Raw genomic sequence first — 23,615 nt, 5'->3', positions numbered from 1 at the left:
GATTATAAAGGAAAGTGGGCGGAGAGTCTTTGAGCACAAGCACATGAATGATAAAGCTAGGATTTGGCTGAACTTTATGGTTTATAATGTGATGCCATCGGCCTACATTTCTGATGTTTTTGAAGAGGGCGCACTCCTTCTACATCTCCTGATGACCAGGCAGTCAATTGACATTCCCATTATTGCCTTGGATCAGATTGATCACTGTATCAGAAATGCTCGAACTCTTATGGTGTTTCCACACTTGATTACCGATATGTGTGCAGCACATGAGATACCAACGCATAGGTCTGACACTCTCTTAGACCCGATCACGACAAGGTGCTATGCTGCCTCCAAAACAAACAGAAAGAGGAAGAGAGGAAAAAGGGTGATTGGGGAAGAACCAGAAGAGGAGGTAGCTGAGGGTGGCTCTAGTTTCAACCTTACCTCCTTGAGTGATCAGATTACCGAACTCAGTCAACAAGTGACAAACCTAAGCGAGGAGTTTGATGCATACAAAGCTATCTCTATGTCTCATGAGTTCAGAAGGTAGAGGTTTATGGAACCTCTGATGTCAGAGATGGCCAGGGCTTTTAAGGTCAACTTTCCCCAAAAGTATAAACAGGCTTTCTAGGAGAACACCAATCCTGCTACAAGTTTTTTTAGTAAGGGTCTGGGGCAATCTTCTAGTGTTGCAGCTGCTGCTCCTACTGATAGTAAGATGCGAGAAGCCAATGTCCAAGCAAGGGAAGATGTCGGGGTAGAAGAGGAAAGAAGAGTGGAGAAGGATTGAAAGCTTTGTTGCTGGAAGCCTTTTGTTTTTTGTTTTGTTTCTGTGTTTTTCTTTTCATTTTGTTGCTCAAACTGGCGAACTTAATACTTAAAAGCTATACTTTGATTTTTTTGTTTTTTACTTTTCTATAATGAATGGTTGGTTTACTGTGTTCTTATTTGTGGTTGTTGCTTTTCTTCTCCCTTTCCTTTTTGACAGTAGGGACACTGTCAAGTTTAAGTGTGGGGGGAGGATTTCATCTTGCTTTGCTGTTTCCCAGTGTTGCTTTAATTCTGTAGTTGTTGCTGAATTGGCAAAAAAAATTTTCAAAATCCAATCTTTCATCATCATTATTTGGCTTTAAATTGATTGTGGATGGTGAATTCCTGTGAATTGGATCATTTCTCTCTGTTTTGATGCTTGCTGAAAGGGATTTTTACTTGTTAAATGTTGGCCAAGCTTTGACAATTTTTGTTGGTAGTTTTTGTGACTTTGTAATATCCCAACTTTTAGGCCTAGAAGTACTAAAAATGGCTTGAATAGGATAGGCTACTAGACCCCTTTTGGGCAGAAGTCCTAAAGATGAGAAAGGAAGTCAAAGCAGTTTTAGGGACTAAACTGCAAAGTGAAAGTTTTCAGGGGCTCAAGTATAATCAAGGCTAGAGGCTCTACTAAAGTCTTAAGGGCCTAAAAAGAGAAAAGGGAGTAGATACAGGCCAAAGGTTAAGTTAGAAACCTCAAAGAGAGGATTGTATGAAGTTGAGTCTAAGCAGGGACTAAACCGTAAATTCAGAAAGTTATGACCAACAGGGGTAAAAATAGAAGAGTATACAGAGAATTCTGAGAAAATCTCAGAAAATGGGAAATAACATTCTAAGTCTCTTCTGTGAAGAGAAAAGACGAAAATACCCCTGAGGCAGATTAAATGGAATTTATGAGGTTATGGCCGGTAAGAAGTATACCATTTGAGGTAATTAATTAAAATAGCAAGAGACCTCAAAAATATATACAAAAATGATATTAAATGGTTGAAAGGTTGTACTAATTTATAAAATTAGTCCCGCAACCAAAAGGCCAGTGGAGTGGCTTTAATAAATTAAAAAGCTGATTATGCCGATAAAAGGGCATTTTAGTAAATGAATTTTTATGCAAGGCTTAAAGGAAGTGCTATGGCCTAAGAAAATTCATAGATATTCTCTAAAATTAAAGGAAATTTATGGAGTAGATAGAAGAATTTTCTGAGCTCCAGAAGGCCATAAAGAAAGCTAGAGAAACATGGGCCAAGTAAATTCAGAGGAAACTTAAGGATTAAGTTTTGATCCAACGGCTAGGATCTAATCTGCCTTCTCCTCCACCATATTTGTGACACTTGGCATCTTCTAGAAGAATGAGGTAAGGATGATGCAATGATGATGTAACAGTTAACTTGAAGTTCCAAGATTGCCCTTACTCTTTCTGTTAGCTACCAAGGGCATTTTGGTCCATTCAACCCAAAGTTTTGGCTATAAATACCCCACCTTCGAAAAGTATTTTGGAAGCTATTTTAGAGGGGAAATTCTGCCAAAATTTAGAGAGAAAAATGTAGGGGTGAAGGCCAAGAAGAAGGAACAAGATTCAAGCTTCAAGATCAAGGTATGTGATGGTTGTAACATCTGATTTGATGCCTATTTCGAATAATTTACTCTTTGTATTTGATTCTGAAATTTTGCATGATTAAAGTTCACTTTGTAAGCTTTAAATCCATGGATAGAAAACTTCATTTGGATATGTGTATGATTTATGGTGATTTTTCAAAATTAGAGTCTAAAATCTAGAAATAGTGTTTAACCTTTGGAAGAGTGTCAAATTTCGTACAATTCTGGTACTGTTCAACATAGAATTGGTTCCTGAAACTATTTTTTCTTTAAATAGAACTTAAGAAGCTTTCAGTGAGACTTGGAGCCACTCAATTTTTATTTTTCTATAATTAATTATGAATTTTCAAAGTTGAGTAAAAATTATGGAATTTCTTCGTGAACAGTACCCGCGAAGCAAAATTTTCAGATTTGATCTTCTTGAATCTAAGGCCATCTAAAGTGGTCCTAATTGACAAGAAATGGATCTTAAGGATGGTAAATGATGAGATTTATGTTAGAAAAGCTAGAAAGAAAACTCTAAAATTAAGAGAAAGAGGTTAAGTTCAAGAGAGATAATCTTCAACCTTATGTAATCTCTTGGTCCTAATAGATTGTATGATCATGTGACTATGTTTAGGACCTTGAAACATCCAAGAGGATGTTTGTTGATGTTAACCGAATGTCCACATGGTTGGAAAGTCAAGGGAATCAAAGAAAAAGTAAGAGGAAAGCTTGAGGTGCAAGGTAGTGAACTTACCTATTGTCATTGCTTGATGTTGTATGCTTGTGTGTTGCTATGTACATGTTATTTGAATGTTATTGTGACATGTTTTAGTTACTATAATTGCTATTCATGATGAGTAGATTATGTGTCCATGGCCATGCATCAAGAAGTTAGCTTTGAGCATGCTAATATGTCACTAATTAACAAGAGAATAAACAAGTTGCATGTAGGGCATTAGCATCCATCTAGCATGATTAATATGGTATTGTTTGCTACTGAGATTCTCCCGAATCTCACCCCCTCCCTAACCAACCATTTAGGTTAATCAATGATGGGCAATAATGGCATGAGAAGCAAAGAGAAGAAAGTGGAGAATTGTTCATGTTAATGAATGATATTATTATTCAATGTGTAATTCTCCTATTATGTAATTTATGTTATGGATGCCTATGATGCCATGTAATTAATTATAATATTTATGGCATGAATGAAAGTGTATGAGCATGAGTAGGAAAGAGTAAGCCCATGTTATATATGCCAAAGAAACAAAAAGAATTAAAGCAAAGAGATGCCAAGAGATAAAAAGTAGGTCCTAGAGCAGGGAGTTTGTAGCTCCAGTTTGACCTATCAAATGAATGAGTTAAGTCATGAGATTTGGCAGTAGTACACATCCCAAGCTTTAAAATGAGAGCTAGATTACCTCAATTGGATGTGTACACAAGGAGATACGAATTTCCAAAGTTAAAGCATAGAATCTGAAAGTTCCAGATTTTATGAAATGAACAGTAATATTTATTGATTAAATTGTACAAATTGGGCAAGGATAAGTCCAATTAGATATTTTTTTCATTAAAGAGTATCAAAATAGCTTTCTGTAGAATTTTAGAACACCTTAATACAATTTTTATGGAATTAGTTATGAATTTTTGAAGTTGGGCTTGCAATCTGGAAGTTAAACAATAAATAGTAACCTGAGTAATTATGTTAAAATTTTAAATCCATGGGCTTGTGTCATGATATGCTTGAACCATAATGCTTACGAATGCATACTTTGAGGGGTTAAAGGTAGGGCGTTTCAGACTTCAGGTCGCAACCTCACTACTTCAGGTCACGATTTGAGGAGTGGCTTTAGCAAGGAAGGGTTCTCTGTGATTTCAAGTTGCGACCTCGTTGATTTTAAGTCGCGACCTCAACCCCCTTTCTTGACTTGGTGTCTTTGTGTACCCAGGTGGTGACCTCACTGTCTTCAGGTCACGACCTGGCCTCTTTTGCTGTGCACCGTTACCCTTCTCTTTGCTTTTTGCATTGCTGTGTAGGAGGAACTTTTATAAGCTACCTTTTCATCTTTTTTAAGCAAACCTTTGCCTTTTTAATATACCCTCATTGCATCAAATAGTCTTTCTTGAAAACCATGTCATCCTTGGACTTTTAAGCATACTAGATTTTGAAAATGATTTTTCTGAAGACTTTATACTCATTTTTGGGATTCAAGTATGTTCTTAAGTGATTATTTTCATCTTTTTAATCCTCATCTTATGGGTTACTTTTGTGATAAGTGTCTTAATGTCTTGTGACTAATGCATATTAATTAAAACTTCTTGTATGAATAATCGAGATGTGAAACCCTTATTGGAAGGATATTTTTGAGCCTTAATTCCTATATTAAGGGATTATTCATGTCGTTTACATTCTCTAGAACTTGTTTTTCCTCTTGGTCAAAATTACGTGTGCATTTATGATTTTGAATATGATAAAGGCATTCTTTTCTATACTTTTTTACCCAAACACAACCCACAACCATCTATCTGTTGCTTAACCATTTTGAGCTCACACTTCTTTCATTTTGTCTACCATTTCGAGTGTTTTGAACAACGATGTTAATTGAGTTGATTCCGTCTCGACAATTACGATTTCCTGATCTTCATGAGTCCTAATTCTACTTTTATTCCAAAGTTTGGAAAAAAGAAAGAGAGAAAAGGATGGAAAAGTGAAGAAATACTTCTTATATATATATAAGCTATAGCAACAAAATAAAGTTAAATAAATCATTCCCTTGGTGGTAAAAGGTTGGGATTTGAACTTCCTTGTCTAAGATTAGATGATATTTAACTCATATTTCTTCAATTCTTGACACTCAAGTTCACCATTTTTTGTTCTATTTAGCCTTTCCATCATTACAACCTTAAAAAGTCCTCTTGATTCTTTTTACATGAATGCTGAATAGTAGTGGAGATTTTAGAGTCATTACAAGCTTATGGTAGAATGTTTACTGCTTGGATGATTGAGAGAAAAGAACCCCAATAAAGAGAGATGAGTGAATCAAACACTTATACCTGTGAGTAAATCTCTGCTGTTCATACATTTAGAGTCAATTGCACCTTGTATCTAATTACTTGGCATTGTTCATGTTATCATTTTTGTATTCCTAAAAGATGTTGATCGATTAGATCTTCAAATCACTTTTAAACATGCTAGTTTCTTTATTTGTAGCTGTACTTTCTTTAGAATGATTCAAATCTTTGTCTAGGAGTACAAAGGTTCAAGTGTGTGGGAGTGATAGAACTCAATCTTTATATGGTTTTCTCAAGTGTTTTGTAATGTTTTGCAACACTTTTACCCTCATTATGCATGCATTTCTATCCATTTGATTACATTGAGTCATGCATTGCATTTTTACTGTTTAAGGGGTAAAATGGGTCATTTTTCTCTCTTCAATTCTAATTGCCTTGATCTGTAATTAGTTGGTGAAGAGAGCCTTTTTAATCGTTCACTTTGGGGTTCTCACTCAAAATTAAGTCCAAGCTATGCAGTATAATGCAAACTCGGGTCGTTTCTCTTTTGGGAGCCTAAATTAATTACCTAAGTTAAACTGAATGCTATGCAAAGTAATGAAAAGGGGTTTTTGGGTTTTTTCATTTAATGAAATGTGCCAAAGTTAAATGCAATGAAAACAAATCTAAGATACTATGTTTTTGGAGTTTTTAAGATAATAATGATGTAATGGAAATGAATGATAGGATTTCTCTTGAAAATGGTTTTGATGCAATCATAGTTCACTTAAATATGGGAGTTTCACAAATCATTAGGTTTTCTTAATCAGAACCTCATTAACTCAATGAGTCCAAAGCTTTCATTAATGAACTCATTAATGAAAGCTTTGTTTAGCATCCCTAATGTGTAAAATTTGAATGATCATGCAATTGGCTTCATGTAACACACAATAAACTCAGCATCCAAACACAACCATGCAAGATAGGAGAGAATAATGATAGCTACAATAAGCATATACGCAACTACATATATTTAAGCTCATAGTTCAACATAAATCAATCCAAAAATACAAATGCTAATCAGTAACCACTGATTACAGAATTAATCAAAGCATCTAACTAAGACTTTACAACTCCTAAACCTAGGAAATCATAAATGCCTAGCTAAAAACTAAAGATTAAAACTAAAACTCCCCTTTAAAGCCTGGGAACTCATGCTACTCCACCATTTTTAAGAGTTGAGAAGCTTAGCTCATCATAGCCTTGGAATCAGCTCCAACCAGAGGTAGATCTTCAGCCATAATGATCAGGAGATGAAAGAAATGAAAGTGGATGAAGAAGAAATGCAGGAAAATGGAAGGTGAAGAAGATGGAGATGGAGGATTAGGGTTTCTGAGGGAGAGATGAGAGAAGATGATGATAGAAACGTAGGTGGTGGCTGAATAATAAGAGTCTGACCTCACCATACCCAAAATAGGGTTTCTAACCCGAAAAATGACGTGTATGGGTCGGTTCCTGGAGGTGGGTAGGTCAGATTTTCCTGAAATGGTCGGGTCTGAAATTTGCTGATACGAGGCATTCGCCGCGGCGAACCATGGCAGAGAGCTATGCTTCTGATGACGATGTTCGCCGTGGTGAACTATGGCAGAGGCTCCGTTTCGCTCTTTGTGCCTTGAGATCTTCAATTCTGGCCCCAATCTCTAGTGTCCTACAATAAAAAGCAACAAATTGAAGTATCAATTGTCCTAGAAATCAATTGAATATAATTAATAACCAATTATGACAATTTAATCCTCAAAAAGACACTAACTTAAAGTAAGGACTCTTAATCTAAATTAAGCACAATTATCATTAAAAAGGGCCAGAAAATACCACAAAATCATGGATAATGTAATGAAAAGATAATAATATCTTGAGCTCAATCAAATTCCCCCACACTTAGACCTTTGTACTCCTGGACAAATCTCAAGAATAATTCAAAGAGATACTAGCACAAAGAGAAATACTACCATGCTTAAAGATGAAAGCAAAAGATTAGTAAGAAACTCTCACAAGGTTGACATCAGTAAATAAGGATGTGCTAAGAAACTGAGCATAATGGACAATTAACTCAAAAGATTGATCAAGAAAGATCTATGTCACGGATAAGTGTTTTACTCTTAACTCACTTGTTTTGGGGTTATTTCACTCCAAGTCTACTCAATCCAATTTCTACCATAGGTTTTTAATAATTCTTCTTCTCCACCACAGGAAGCAAACTTTGTAAATCAAGAGGACTTTTAAGGGTTAGAATTTGAATGAAGGCCAAGTGAAATAAATGGAATGAGAATGAAAATGGAAATGAGTACAAGCATACAAATTATTAAGACAGAATTAATCTAAATAAAAGCAAGGGAAGAAGCTACTTAGTTTTTATTTTATAATTTTTATATCTTTATCCTTTCTTTTCTTTACTTTTTTTTTCTTTCTTTCTTTCTTTCTATTTCTTTTCTTCATCTTTTTTTTTTATATACAACTTCTTCTTCTTCTTCTCTTTTTTTTTATACTACAAATAATTGCATGCATGTACTCAAGATGAAGGTCCAAAGGGGTTTACAATGGTAAAAATGACTGGGTTTGTGTTTGGGAAACGAGGATTTGAAATCGAATGCCTCTATCATTTTTACAAAAAATTGATTCATTAAGCTTTGATTAAGAATTAAGACAAGTTCTAGAGAAATATGAAATAAGCAGATTCACTCAATTTAATAACTTTAGGCCCAAAAATCCTTCCAATAAGGCTAAAATCTCAATTAATCAATCTCAAGAGTTAACAACCACACAGTCATAATTTCAAAGCATATCATCATTTACTATCTGTCAAAAACATGAGAATAACTAGCCCAAGTTCAATCCTCATTTAAAAGCATGGAAAGTTTTCTAAAAGCACTAGTACAATTTGAACTTTTCCAATAATTTTAAAAAGGATGCAGGAGCATAAAGAATCTAAGCCAGGAAAAATTTCTAAAGACCAGTTGAAATTGCAAAGAATTTATTATTAAATTTTTTTTTAAAAGAATTGAACGGGAATCGCCGCGGCAAACTGTTGAGGTTGCCGCGACAAAGGGTGGCAGAAAGGAATCTGGAGAGAGTGTTAGCCTTCGCCGCGGCGAAACATAAGTTGGCCGCGGTGAAAGTATCCCGAGAGCTAATTAACGTGAAAGAAAGGGGGCTTCGCCGCGGCGAAGAAAAATGTTTGCCGTGGCGAAGGGTGGCAGAAACAAAAAATCCTGAGCAATTTTCACTCTTCAGCAACTAAACTCAAAATATTTACAATTCAACCAATTTATCAGTTCAAAAACACCTCAAAATCAGATAGATGCATGGATGCATGAGAAATATTTGCTAGAATCCACAATAAGTCCCTCCCCCACACTTAAACACAACATTGTCCTCAAGGTGTGAATCAATGACAGCAAATACCAAAAGAAGTGCAGGGGTGAAAATCAAACAAAGATCATAACAAACCAATTAGAAAGCATCCATCTAAACAAGTTCAAAACCAACGGAGCACAATAAAGGTTCAGAAATATCTAACCTCAGAACAACAGAACAAATGAAACAAAAGAAAACACAGAAACACATAGACTAAAAACTAAAGCTGCTGCCCAGGATCATCTACCCCGGACCCTGATGGTCCTGTACCGGATGTGCCTGCTCCGTCTATACCCATACTGCTCTGTGGCTCCTCCTCCTCAGCTGGTAAGGCAAAGTTCAACCGGTCCGCGATCAATGCATCAATACGGCGGCGGTAGCGACGATCTCGGTCATATAATGCATCACGGTCCTTTTGCCGCTTAATCTCCCGGAGGAGTGTAACGCGTAACTGGTGAACTTCCTTAGACAGCTCGTCAATGTCATCTGCAAGTGTGTCTAAGGTGACTGGCTGGGAAGGCTCAAGAGCATCTTGGCCTTCCTCGGTTGGCTCAACAGCTGCCTGGCTTGCACTAACATCGTAAACAGGGTGGATAGAAGGGTGGGGTCCAATAGTGGGCTATTTGAGGCGCTCATACCAAAAGAGGGGTGCAGATTCGAAATAGCTGTCAATATCAAATGCAGGTACCCCGCACTTGCAGAAAATGTCAGAGATAAGGTGGGGAAAAATGATGCTATTGGTGAGTTTTTTGGTGTTGACAGAATCATGGAGGGCTGATTGGATAGTTTGAGCTACATCGAAAGTTTTTCCGGTCATGAGGAGAAAAACAATAAGGGCTTGGCATTTAGGAAGGTTCTGGAGATGGGAAGTGGGCAAGATGTTATTGTAGACCAGGTGCAGCCACTGCCTCACCTCAGGCCGGAAATCAGAGCGTTTCAAGTAAAGCTCAACAGTGCGGGGACGATGCCAAGTGGCACCATCCCGGTATAGGGTCTGGACAATTTCATCATAAGGATAATTATCTCTATAATGTGAATAATGGGAATGACAAACCTCAGGAAGCCGGTAGTGGTGGGCTATGTTATATGTGGTGAAGGAATAATTCACACGGTGGTCACGGAAGAGGATGGATAACATGCCATGAAAGCGGGCATAGGTGTAGAAGTGGCGGACAAAGGCATCATTGCCCATTTCTCGTGGGTGAACCAATTCAGTCAATTGGGATTCCTGGAGTCTTTGGACAAAGGGGTGGTCTGGTGGGTCAAGAGGAAAGGGTCTCTCCTTAAGGAGGGGGCGCTTGTCTACTATCTTATAGAGGTCATCATAAGATAAGGCTTCCTTAGAATCAGAGTCAGACACGGGTAAGGGTTCAGGATTTTTGGTACGAGGCATTTTCCTGAAGCAACAAACAACAGAAATACTAAACACAAAGCAAACAACCACAACCTAAACAACCCAGAAGAAAAACCAAAATTACAACCTAAACAGTAGCAAATGGTTAGTTAATGATTCATAGGTTTTCAGAGGACCAAAAGTTTTCAAAATTAAGCAAAGAGATTAAAGAAAAACACAATGTACTATGAATCATTAGATAACCTACAGGCTACGTAACTACAAACTAACAACAAAATAACCCAACCTAACAACACAATACCAGAACAAACAAGCTAACTAACAACTAAACAAAACTAAACTAAAGGAAAGAACAAAAGAAGAGAGAAACATACCACAATGAGAGAGGGAGAGACAGGCGCCCAGCGAAGCAGAGAAAGGGAGAGAGAAAACCGAATAGATAAGGGAGGAGAGAATATAGGGGGGCGACGGTTTAAGAAGGAAGATGGAAGGGAGAGGCCGACCGGTTCAAATGGGGGGAAGAGGGGGTTGCCGCTGGGAGGAGAAAGGCCGAAGTGGAGAATGCAAAGAGTGAGAGGTCAAAAGAGGGGGATGCAGATTGAGGGGGGGTTTAACAGTTTTGGATGAATTGAAATGGGTTAAAAAGGGTTTAATGGAACGGGGGATGAAAAAGACCAAAAAGGGATTAGGAGGGAAGGGTGGGTGAGTCAGAATGGGGGGGCAAAATGGGAAAATCATGCGAAAAATCAGGGAAAAAATGAAACCTTCTAGCGTAGAAACGGCGGGTTCGCCGCGGCGAACCATGCCCGAGACGAAAAACAAAGGGGGAGAAGGACGTTTCGCCGCGGCGAAACCATCCAGAGAGAAACACACAGAGACTGGCAACCTTCACCGTGATGAAACATCACCGAGAGCAACACAAGAGAAAACGAACCACTTTGCTGCGGCGAAGGCTAGGGTTTGCCGCGACGAAGTGTCACAGAGGGCACAGAACAGTACATAAAACACTTAAACATCAGAGAAACATAACACCAAACAACAGACGAAACTGGATACTTTAAAAACTTTAAAGTACAGCAGAAGAGATTAGAAGGTGCTCAATAAATCATGATTAAGCAGTATACCACAGACAAACTTTCTCAATCAATTTGAATTAGATAATTCATTTCAAGCACCAAATCATCAAGCACAAAACAAGATAGGATAGAGATCAAAACTTCCAGGGGGTCTTATTGAATTCAAACAATAACTACACTACTTTCCTACTAAAAAGGGTTTCTCCCCCACACTTATTCAACATACAATGCACAAAACATAGCAAGCTCAATAATTAAGCAAAAGCATGTAAATGAGTGAAGGAAAGAAACCACCAGGGAGCTAAGGAGGCTTTTGGTTCTCATGGTAGAGCTTCAGTTGATGGCCATTAACTTTAAGCTTTGCTCCAGTTTCCTCATTAAGAAGCTCCACCATTCCAAAATTATGCACCTTTGTGACTGTGTAAGGCCCATCCCAACGGGTATTGAACTTTCCTTGCTTGAATGTGAATCTGGCCTTAAACATCAGTACCTTGTCTCCCTCCTTGAAATTCTTCTGTAGGAGACCCTTATCATGCACAAGTTTTGTCTTCTCCTTGTAAAGTCGAGAGTTCTCATAGGCCTCCAATCTTAACTCCTCTAATTCTTGCAGTTGCAACTTCCTCTCCATCCCAGAAGATTTCAAATCCATGTTACATTGTTTGACTGCCCAATATGCTTTATGCTCCAACTCTACTGGTAGGTGGCATGCTTTGCCAAAGACTAAGCGATACGGAGACATTCCAATTGGTGACTTATAAGCAGTTCTATAGGCCCACAATGCTTCCTCTAATCTTAGGCTCCAATCTTTCTTGGACGGTTTGACTATCTTCTCCAGTATCTGTTTCACCTCTCGATTGGACACTTCAGCTTGGCCATTGGTTTGGGGGTGATATGCAGTGGAGACTTTGTGGGTGACGCCAAATTTAGAAAACAAGTTATCTACTACCTTATTATAAAAATGTGTACCTCTATCACTCACCACAGCCCTTGGAATCCCAAACCTATAGAAAATGTTGGACTTAAGAAACTTAAAAACAGCCTGGGCATCATCTTTTCTAGTAGGTACAGCCTCTATCCATTTGGAAACGTAATCAACAGCTAGAAGAATGTATATAAAACCAAAGGACGGAGGAAAGGGACCCATGAAATCAATTCCCCAAACATCAAAAATTTCACAAAAAAGTAAAGGTTGTTGGGGCATTTCGTGTCTTTTACCTAACCCTCCAAAACGTTGACATTTGTCACAGGACGACAAAAATCATAAGAATCTTTAAAAAGGGTTGGCCAATAAAAACCAGAATCTAAAATCTTCCTAGATGTTCTCCTTGCACTGAAATGACCACCACAAACCATGGAATGGCAAGCTGCTATGATAGACTCAAACTCTTCACTAGGCACACACTTTCTTATAACCTGGTCACTACATATCTGCCATAGGTGAGGGGCATCCCAAATGTAGTGTCTCGATTCGCTTCAAAGTTTTTGTGCCTGGAATTTAGACATAAAAGGAGGGGTGAGTCCAGTTATAAGATAATTAACAATATGCGCATACCAAGGCTCTTTAACAACTAAGGCACATAATACTGAATCAGGAAAGGAATCACAGGTGAGTTCAGAAGAGTCTACTCCCCGTGTATCATCAGGTAGTATAAAACCCTTAACCTTAAAACATTATAACACCTCACAAAATCACTACTATGGTAGAAAAGGAAATCCGTTAAAATGAACTACCATAGTAGAAGGAAAATTTCATATTTTTAGAAATTGACTTTCAAACTCGGGTCAACCCGTAATCCGTTGCATGCAACTGAAATCATTCATTTATATCTACTGGGCCTCCGAGCCTCCGGCCTGGGTAACAAAACACATCACATCAGCCCATCTAAAAGATTCCCAACAAAATAATCCAGAGTTTCATAAGACATTAACAATGGCCTCCGGCCAACCAAAATAAAGAGATACATTCTCTCCAGTTTACAACAAGGCCGGGTAATCAAATATTTCAAAAGCAGTCCTAAATGTGGCAATATATACTAGCCATACATATACAAATGCTAGAGGCCTAAAGCTAACCAAGTTCAAGCCTCTGCGTCTCTTCCCGATGGCCCACGCCCGGAACCTTCACCTGAAAACATTGTAAACCACGGGGTGAGACAAAGTCCCAGTAACCAACCTTTCCAATACTAGGTACTACTAAATAGGTGCTCGTGAGGTGTCAAGTGGGGTAGTTCACAAATAATATGTAATGATAGCCACAACAATTCATGCAAGTGCAATGATGCAATCCCATCAACCAAATCCCTCACTTTGGGGGATTTTCAGGAGCCGAACCCGGCCTATCCCTCACTATGGGGGACGTAAGGAGCCATACGAGGCCTATCCCTTACTCTGGGGGACGTAAGGAGCCAAAAGGCCTATCCCTCACTATGGGGGACGTAAAGAGCCAACCATCATGCATTAATGGAGGCCTTACCACGTGGTAGTAAATATCAAAAACTCTCACCAATTCCCAAATCATGCATCATGCTCAAACCTTAATCAAATAGTAATTGAACATCTCATAAGTAACTTCATTCAGTGGCATATCCTTCACAATTTCAAGATTTCATTTATCATCAATCAAAACCCCACAAGACGGTTTTCCTTTTTATACACAACATACAGTTTGAACATAATTACTACTTGGAGCACAAAACATAACTCTACTCACAATACCACAGAAGCAAGTACTAAGGGTTGGAAAGTGGTTACCTCTCGCCTGAGCAAGGAACAACAAACCAACGATGTGGCCCCGTGCACCACCAAGACTCACAATCGGTCTACACAAGCACACAAACACACAACCATCATATATTAGCTTTCAAACTAATAATGTGGCCAAAACAACACTTGGGGACACAAAATTCCTATCTCCCATCAAAACTCTACCCAACTCAAAGGGTATAACTATCATGGCAACACTCCAAGGTCATACCAATCCATTAACACTTTAATTCCTTTCCAAACATCAATTAAAATTCATAACCTCAAGGACCCACTATAGGAATTCTACACCCAAACATCTATTTTGAACAATCGAGGTTCTAACAACAATCTAAACCGATTAAACATCCAATTAAACCCTCCTTAACATAACCCAATTCACAAAACTCAAAATCAACCTCTACATTATCATCCTCAATCCCAAATCACCTATCTCCATAAACCCTAACTCCAAAAATTCAAGATTCTTTAAATCCAAGGAAACTACACCGATTAAATACTTAAACTAACCCAATGCAATCAATTAAACTCAAAACAATCGGTCAAAAACCTTAGTTCCATCACAACTTAGAAAATCCTAGGGTTCCACCAACAATCCTCAGAAATTCTAAGAAAGAAAGTAGATTAGAGGTTAAAATCATTTACTTGAGGTAATGGATCCTTAGAAATGTCTTTTCCAAGCCTCAACACCGAAACCCTAGCAGAGCTCCTTTCTCCACCTTCAGATTTTCTAATTTTCGCACCCCACGACTCTCCGCGATTATATAGATTCGGCACCCTTCGCCGCGGCGAACCCATACCTTCGCCGCGTGTAACACCTCATGTTTAAATCAATTAACTTTCCTTGCGGAAGCATTTGGAATCACTTTTGCAGGCTACAATTGATGAAAAATCAAGTTTGAAAATTTTCATTTACGGGTTACTATTCATTGTCACCTTAAAATGTGACAAACTTCGAAAATTCATAACTAATTGTAGAAAAATTGAAATTGAGTGATTCTAAGTTCTACAGAAAGCTCTTTGGATAAAATTTTGAGGAAAAATAGTTTCTGAACTGATTGCCTTGAAATTCGAGCTCAATTTCCTTTGAAAAAGTTACTGTTCATTTGGTCATTTTCGGATTTTACTGTATTTTTGCCTAACTTTGGAAAGGCATAACTTTCTGCTTGGTTATCGGAATCGGGCAAAATACCCCTCATTTTAAAGATAAATATCAGATCTCTTTGGTTGCCAAATCTTATGACCTAAATCACTCGTTTGATAGGTCAAACTGGAGCTACAAACTCACTGCTCCAGGACTTATGTTTTATCCCTTAACATCTCTTTAATTCTTTTTATTTCTCTGGCATACATAACATGGGCTTACTTTTTCCCATTCATGCTCATATACTTTCATTCATGCCATAAACATCCTAAGCATATACATTGAATTGATGGCATTCATAACATAACTTACAACATAGGAGAATTATACATTGAATAATAATATCAATCATTAGCATTAATAATTCTCCACTTCTTCTCCTTGCTTCTCATGCCCTTAGTGCCCATCATTGATTTGACCTAAATGGTTGGTTAGGGAGAGGGTGAGATTCAGGGGAATCTCAGTAGCAAACAATACCCATAATCATGCTAGATGGATGCTAATGCACTACACGCAACTTGTTTATTCTCTTGTTAATTAGTGACATACTAGCATGCTCAAAGCTAACTTCTTGATGCATGGCCATGGAGACATAATCTACTCATCATAAATAGCAATTACAGTAGCTAAAACATGTCACAACAACATGTAAATAACATGTACACGGCAACACACAAGCATACCACATCAAGCAATGACAATAGGTAAGTTCACTACCTTGCACCTCAAGCCTTCCTCTTTCTTTTCCTTTGACTCCCTTGACTTTCCAACCATGTTAGCTTTCGGTCAATATCATCAAACATCCTCTTGGATGTTCCAAAGGTCCTAAACATAGTCATAATGATCATACAATCTATTAGGACCACTAGATTACATAAAGTTCAAAGCTAGCTCTCTTGAATCTCAACCCTTTCTCTTAGTCTTAGGGTTTTCTTTCTAGCTTTTCTAACATAAATCTCATCATTTCCCATCCTTATGATCCATTTATTGTCAATTAGGACCACTTTAGATGGCCTTAGATTCAAGAAGATCAAATCTGGAAATTTTGGTTCGCGGGTACTGTTCACACAGAATCTGCAGAATTTTTGCTCAACTTTGAAAATTCATAATTAATTCTAGAAAAATCCAAATTGAGTGGTTCCAAGTCTCACTGAAATATCCTTAAGTTAATTTTATAATAAAAATATTTTTAGAAACCAATTCTATGCCGAACAGTACCAGAATTGTACGGAACTCGACACCCTTCCAAAAGCTTAACACTGTTTCCAGATTTCAAACCCTAACTTTGAAAAATCACCATAAATCGTACACATATCCAAATGAAGTGTTCTACCCATGGATTTAAATCTCACAGAGTTTACTTTAAGCATGCAAAATTTCAGAATCAGATACGCACAGTAACTGATCCGAAATAGGCATAAAATCAGGTGCTATAACCATCACATACCTTGTTTTAGAGTTTGATTTGGCTTGGAACCACTTGGCCTTTCTTTCTCCCTCTTCTTTCTCTCTCCAGAAACCATTTTTCAAGAGCTTCCCCATGGATTCCTTATGCTTGGACGAAATGGTAGGGAGGGGAGGGGGTATTTATAGAAAAACAGACTGAATCTGGACCGTTGATCTTAAAAATACGTGGCTCGATCTGGACCGTCCATTTTCTCTTTTGATCTTACGGTGACAAGTGTCCTATGACATCATGCTTACCTCATCATGATGACATCATACTTACATCATCAAGCCACATGTCTTTAATCCGACCGCACACGTGTCTTGCATCCGACTGTACACGTGTCTTCCATCTAGCCGTACACGTAATATTTTCTTTTTCTCATCTAACCGTACACGTGTCACTTTCATGTCCTTTCATCATTTATGGCATTAAAATAGGGAGAAAATAAATGGAAATTCGTGCAAAAATATTTTCTTAATTATTTCTCCACCTATCAAACCAATCTTGCACCGTATCGGATACTTTTCGGGTCTTGACTTACCCTGTACCACCAGGACATGTTCTGACACTATTTTCTCATCTTAATAAGTACATATATGGTGCCACCTTAGAGGAGCAGAGGGAAAAATAATTAGCTCTACTGACAGGCTACTTAACCTTACTGAGTCATGCAGTAGAGATTTCACTATAACGGGTAGACAAAAGACTGTCTAAAATATTCCCATACTGCGTTCTGATTTTTATGCTGTCCATAAATATCTTCTGGTGACTTAGCATGATGACTCGTAGGTGTCATGATTATGCTTGATGACTCAGCATGATGACTCATCGGTGTCATGATTACGCTTGATGACTCAGCATGCTGACTCAGCATCGTCATGATGGCTCTTAGATATTTTCTTTGGTTTTGTCTCTCCTATTTAGGGGACAAAATTATTTAATATTTAACTAGAGCATTTTATTCAATCCAGAGCTCCAAAAATTCATCCAAAAATATCATAAAATTTCTCATATTCTAGAGAAAATCTGTGAATTTTCTCAGGTCATAACTCAACCTGTAGCCCCACTTAAAAATCATTCTTTAAAATGCTCTTTTTCGGCACAACTGGCTTTTAAGTATTCTTAAAGCCATTTTGCTGGTCTTCTGGGGATGAGACTAATTTTATAACTTTCTATAGTCTCTTAGATCATACATCCCAATTTTACCATAATTTTCTGAGGTTTTCTTATGACTCAAACAATTAAATCTACCTCTACATCTCAAATTGAGCCATAAACTTATAAATTCCTTTTAAGTTACCTCAGGGGTATTTTCGTCATCTCTCTTCACAAAAGAGCCTTAGAATATTATTTCCCATTTTCTGGGATTTTCTTAGAATTTTCTAAGTACTTTCCATTTTTACCCCTGATGGCCGTAACTTTCTGAATTTACGGTTTTACCCCTGCTTAGGCTCAACCTCATAAAACCATCTCTTTGAGGCTTCTAACTTAACCTTTGGTTTGTATCTAGCCTCTTTTCTCTTTCTGGGCCTTTGAGACTTTACTGGAGCCTCTAACTTTGATTACACTTTAGCCCATTAAAACTTTCACTTTGCAGTTTAGTCCTTGAAACTGCTTTAACTTCCTTTCTCATCTTTAGGACCTCTACTAAAAAGGGGTCTGGTAGCCTATCCCATTCAGGCTATTTCTAGTACTTATGGTCTTAAAAATTGGGATGTTACACTGCGGCGAACTAACCCCGAGAGGGATTACTCGCCTGAAAACCTGACTTCGCCGCGGCGAACTCCAATCTTCGCCACGGCGAAAGCTTCCCGAGAGGAAACTCTCGCTCGCCCAGAAAAACTTCGCCGTGGCATGCCCTTACCTTCACCGCGGTGAAACCTTCTCGAAAGGGAAGCCTCGCTCACCTGAACAACTTCGCCGCGGCGTCCCCAAGACTTCGCCGCGGCCAAACCTTCCCGAAACACAAAGCCTACCTGGAACCCCTGGTGCGCCGCGACGAACATACCCTGAGAGGGGTACGTTTACCTATTCCTCCAACATACCTCAAATCCAACCCAAGCACCAAGATCAAGATTAAATTGCTAATCTATCCTCAAAATCAACCAAAAGAGGCTATTAAAACCCGATAAAAACTTAGGATGTTACAACTCTCCCCAACTAAGGAATTTTGTCCCCAAAATTCAAGCAATCACACAAAACACCACACAAACAAACACAAACACTTACTAAGAAAACAAGCGAGGGTAATCACGTCGTATCCTTTCCTCTGTCTCCCAGGTGGCATCACCAGGACTCATGCCCTTCCAGAAGACTTTCACCAATCGAATGGTCTTATTCCTCAACTGCTTGTCCTTCACATCAAGGATCCTTTCCGGTTCAGCCTGATAAGTTAGATTGTCATCTAGCTCCACCTCTTCAGGCTCTAAGATGTGAGACAGATCAGGGTGGTACTTCTTGAGTTGGGACACATGAAACACATCATGTACGTTGGACAGGTACGGTGGCAAAGCAACTCGATAGGCTACTTCTCCAATTCTCTCTAGAATTTCAAAGGGTCCAAGAAATCTAGGAGATAACTTTCTCGCTTTAATGGACCTCCCAATACCAGTAGTGGGCGTGACTCTCAAAAACACATGGTCACCCTCACAAAATTCCAATGGTCTCCTCCTCCTATCAGCATAACTCTTTTACCGGCTCTGAGCTGTCAACAACTTCTGCTTGATGACCTCAATCTTCTCTGTGGTGGCATCTACCAAGTCTGGTCCTAAAACCATTCTTTCGCTCAGTTCTGTCCAACAAAGAGGCGATCGACACTTCTGGCCGTAGAGTGCTTCATAAGGGGCCATCTGGATACTGGCATGGTAGCTGTTGTTGTAGGCAAACTCAGCTAAGGGTAGGTGATCAATCCAACTCCCCTTGAATTCAATGGCACAAACTCTCAACATATCCTCTAGCATCTGAATTGTCCGCTCGGTCTGTCTATCGGTCTGTGGGTGATATGCCGTACTGAACTTCAACTTAGTACCCAAAGCCGCATTCACCACTTTCCAGAAGTTAGAAGTAAAGCGTGGATCTCGGTCCGAGACTATACTCGACGGAACACCATGAAGCCTGACGATTTCATCCATATACAACTTGGCCATTCTCTCCAAGATATAATTGACTTTGTAGGGTAAAAAGTGAGCAGATTTTGTCAATTGTCCACCACCACCCAAATAGCATCATACCCTTCGGGTGTCCTCGGCAAACCTACAATAAAGTCCATGGAGATGCTATCCCACTTCCACTGAGGAATTTCTAGCCCTCGTAACAAACCTCCAGGTCATTGATGCTCTATCTTGACCTTCTAGCAAGTTAAACACCGAAGTACAAAGTCAGTCACCTCCTTCTTCATGTTGGGCCACCAATACTGTTGCTTTAGGTCATGGTACATCTTGGTTGCTCCGGGGTGGATGGCGTAACGGCTTCGATGAGCCTCCTCTAGGATAGTTCTTTTAATCTCCTCATCTTGGGGAACACAAATCCGGTTCTTATACTTCAGGATACCCATATCTCCAAGTTCATAGTCCTGTACTGGGCCATCCTCCAATTCTACCTGAATCTTTGCCAACTGATCATCTTCCCATTGAGCCGCTCGTAAATCCTGATAGAATTCATAATCTCTGAGCACTGCACATAAAGTAGCCTGCTCTGATGGTACAATTGGGATCTCTAATAACTCCTCGAGCAAGAATTGTTCCTTTAAACTTATACAGAACACATGCACTGCTTTTCTACTCAGAGCATCTGCTACCACATTTGCTTTTCCAGGATTATACTTAATCTCAAAGTCATAGTCCTTCAGGAACTCCATCCAACGACGCTGCCGGTTGTTCAACTCTTTCTGATCCACCAAGTACTTCAAACTTTTATGGTCACTGAAGACTTCGAACTGGGAGCCATACAGATAATGCCTCCAAATCTTTAGTGCAAAAACTACTGCTGCTAGCTCTAAGTCATGGGTTGGGTAGTTTTCCTCATGTGGCCTCAGCTGCCTGGAAGCATATGCCACCACCTTATTGTTCTGCATTAGCACACAACCCAAACCCTTTAGTGACGCATCAGTGTAAAGAACATAAGGTACTCCGGGGATTGGAAGAGTAAGCACTGGAGCTGTAGTCAACTTGGTCTTCAGCTCTTGGAACGCCGATTCATATTTCTCCGTCCAAACAAACGGTTGATCCTTCTTGGTTAACTTAGTCAATGGCATTGCAATCTGAGAAAAGCCTTGGATGAACCGCCGATAGTAGCCAGCTAATCCCACAAAACTCCGTACCTCAGTTACCGATCTAGGGACTTCCCACTTAAGTACTGCGTCCACCTTGTTAGGATCCACTGCTACTCCCTCAGCTGACACCACATGACCCAAGAACTTCACTTCTTTTAGCCAAAACTCGCACTTTGACAGTTTAGCATACAACTGGTGATCCCTCAATATCCGTAGTGCGATGTGAAGATGCTCTCGATGTTCTTCCTCACTTCTAGAATAAATCAAGATGTCATCGATGAACACTACCACAAATCTGTCCAAATAAGGTCGGAAGATCCGATTCATGTAGTCCATAAAGACAGCTGGAGCATTTGTTAGCCCAAAAGGCATCACCAAAAACTCATAATGTCCATAACGAGTTCGAAAGGCCGTTTTTGAAATGTCTTCTGCTCGAACCCTTAACTGATGGTATCCTGATCTCAGATCAATCTTAGAGAAAACTGATGCTCCGACTAATTGGTCCAATAGGTCATCAATTCTAGGCAACGGGTACTTGTTCTTGATTGTGACCTTGTTCAATTGTCGGTAGTCGATACACAGCCTCAAGCTACCATCTTTCTTCCTCACAAACAAAACCGGCGATCCCCACGGTGACACACTTGGTCGGATAAGTCCCTTTTCTAACAATTCTTCTAGCTGCCTTTTCAACTCGACCAACTCTGAAGGAGACATTCTATAGGGAGCCTTGGAGATTGGGGTGGTTCCCAGAACCAACTCGATGGAGAACTACACTTCTCGCTCCAGAGGTAGTCCTGCAACCTCGTCCGAAAACACTTCGGGGTAGTCCCTTACCACAGCTATCTGTTCAATTCCGCCTGCCTCATCCTCACTAATTGAAAAGAAGACAATGAAGGCCTGGCACCCTTTCCTCACCGCCTTCTCTACTTGAGCAGCTGACAACAAAACTGGACCACTTGACATTTCAGCACATAAGGCACCTACCGAAATTGTCACCAACCTCCTTTTACAATCAAGGATTGCTCCATTGGCCATCAACCAGTTCATGCCAATAATCACGTCGATACCTTTCAGAGGTAGACAAAACAAATCTATTATAGAATCTTGATTCTCAAACTGAAGTGCAAGCTCTAGACACGCTCTTCCAGTTACAACAGTGACTCTAGCAGGAGTAGACACTCTTAAGTCATAAGGTAGCTCAACCACAGGCAAGCTCAACTTCTGAGCACACTCCACAGAAATAAAGGAGTGCGTAGCACCTGAGTCAAATAAAGCAGAAATAACATGTCCCTCAAGTAGAATGTTACCTCGAATCAAGTTTGGAGATGCAGAAGCCTCTTCATTTGTCATCACATAGACACGTCCTGGAACAGTAGAACGACTAGCTTGAGGTGCTGGCTGACTCTCTGGACAGTTTCTGGCAATATGTCCCCACCGGTGGCATCGAAAGCACTCCCAGCATTGTCCCGCATGCCTACCCCCACATCTGGGGCACGGTCCAGTAACACTCGGGGTGGTCACTAAAGAATCTCGACGGGAGCCCTGTCCCCCACCAGTCTGATTGTTTGGATTCTGGCGTCTTTGCATAAAGCCCCTCTGAGCATTCGCCCTCTGATTCTGCCCTTGGTTCCTGTTTCTCCCTGAGCTACTCAAGCTCCCAGAGCTGTATTGACTCCTCTTCCCCACTCCTCCTGTAGGACCAGGATAACGGGCCGCTCTAGCTTGATTCTCAGCCCTCCTTGCCTCTACCACTTCTCTTGTCCTTCTAGCTGCAACCCGCAGCTTCACACACATCTCCTCAAAGGTCTTGACCTCTAACAAGGCCAACTGCTGTTTCAACTCCGGCCTTGCACGGTTCATCAGTTGTTGAGCTAACCAGAGTGAATGATCTTCCGTCTGCCTGGGCACATACTTTGCCAAGTCTATAAACCTTGTGATAAACTGATCCTCATGCATCTCTCCCTGCTTTAAGGAATAAAACAGGAATTGCTTTTCCATTCGCAACTCTTTCGGAAAGAAGTGATCATAGAACATCCGCTTGAAGGTATCCCAGTCCAACTGAGATATATCAGAAGGTCTTGCACTATCCCACCAATGCCTTGCTTGCTCCACTAGATAGGTAACCGCCACTTGTACCTTGAGCGGGGAAAGACAAGGAACAGCAGTAAAGATTGTCTCCATCCGCTCAATCTATTTCTCTGCATCTGATGGTTCCAAACTTCCCTTGAACTGGGGAGGATCATGACGATGCACCTCTCTCCATACCTTGGTGATGTCATTCAGCAACGGAGGGTAAATCACTCCCTCTAAAGTATCTCCTCCTTGGCTAGCCGCTCGATACTCCTCCCTCTGAGGTAAATCTCCAGCTCGATCACCACCTCTAAACCCCCTTCCTCCTTCTCCTTGTGCCTCCATAGTCACCTCATTCTCTCAGTCCTCTTGATTGACCGACTCTTGGTGCTTCCTCGTGAAATCTTCTTCAAACTTCCTCAACCTTTCATCCACCTACCGCCGTCATCATCTCCCTCATTTGTCTAAGAAAGGCCTCATTCTCTTGAGGCAGTCCATTACTGGCTGGATCTGTTTGACGTGTCCGTACCATCCTTCCTCTCCCCAACTAAGGATGGAAACCCTCATTAGTAAAGAAAGAAAGGAAACACAAAAGAAACAGGGAAGGTATGTATGAAGTATGTATATTGCCACTAGGAAAAGAAACAATTTCAAAGAAACAAACCGGCTCTGATACCAATTTGTAAAACCCTTAACCTTAAAACATTATA

General features: G+C 39.7%; 1 protein-coding gene across 1 annotated transcript; it reads right to left on the bottom strand.

Annotated features, from left to right (window-relative positions):
* Positions 1 to 21,603: 21,603 nt before the first annotated feature.
* Positions 21,604 to 23,016, bottom strand: LOC114755943 (uncharacterized). Its single transcript, XM_028944838.1, has one exon. It carries the CDS (start codon positions 23,014 to 23,016, stop codon positions 21,604 to 21,606), a length of 1,413 nt encoding a protein of 470 aa, XP_028800671.1.
* Positions 23,017 to 23,615: the final 599 nt, after the last annotated feature.

This window comes from Neltuma alba, unplaced genomic scaffold, assembly GCF_004799145.2.
Source record: "Neltuma alba isolate B1F8T4 unplaced genomic scaffold, ASM479914v2 tig00010352_pilon, whole genome shotgun sequence".
Lineage (NCBI taxonomy): Eukaryota > Viridiplantae > Streptophyta > Magnoliopsida > Fabales > Fabaceae > Neltuma > Neltuma alba.
The sequence above is the reverse complement of the archived record's forward strand: the minus strand, read 5'-3'. Positions and strand labels throughout refer to the sequence as shown.

Bases quoted from the DNA above. Each gene is read 5' to 3' on its own strand.
- LOC114755943 (XM_028944838.1), bottom strand. From the start codon at position 23,016: ATGGAGACAATCTTTACTGCTGTTCCTTGTCTTTCCCCGCTCAAGGTA.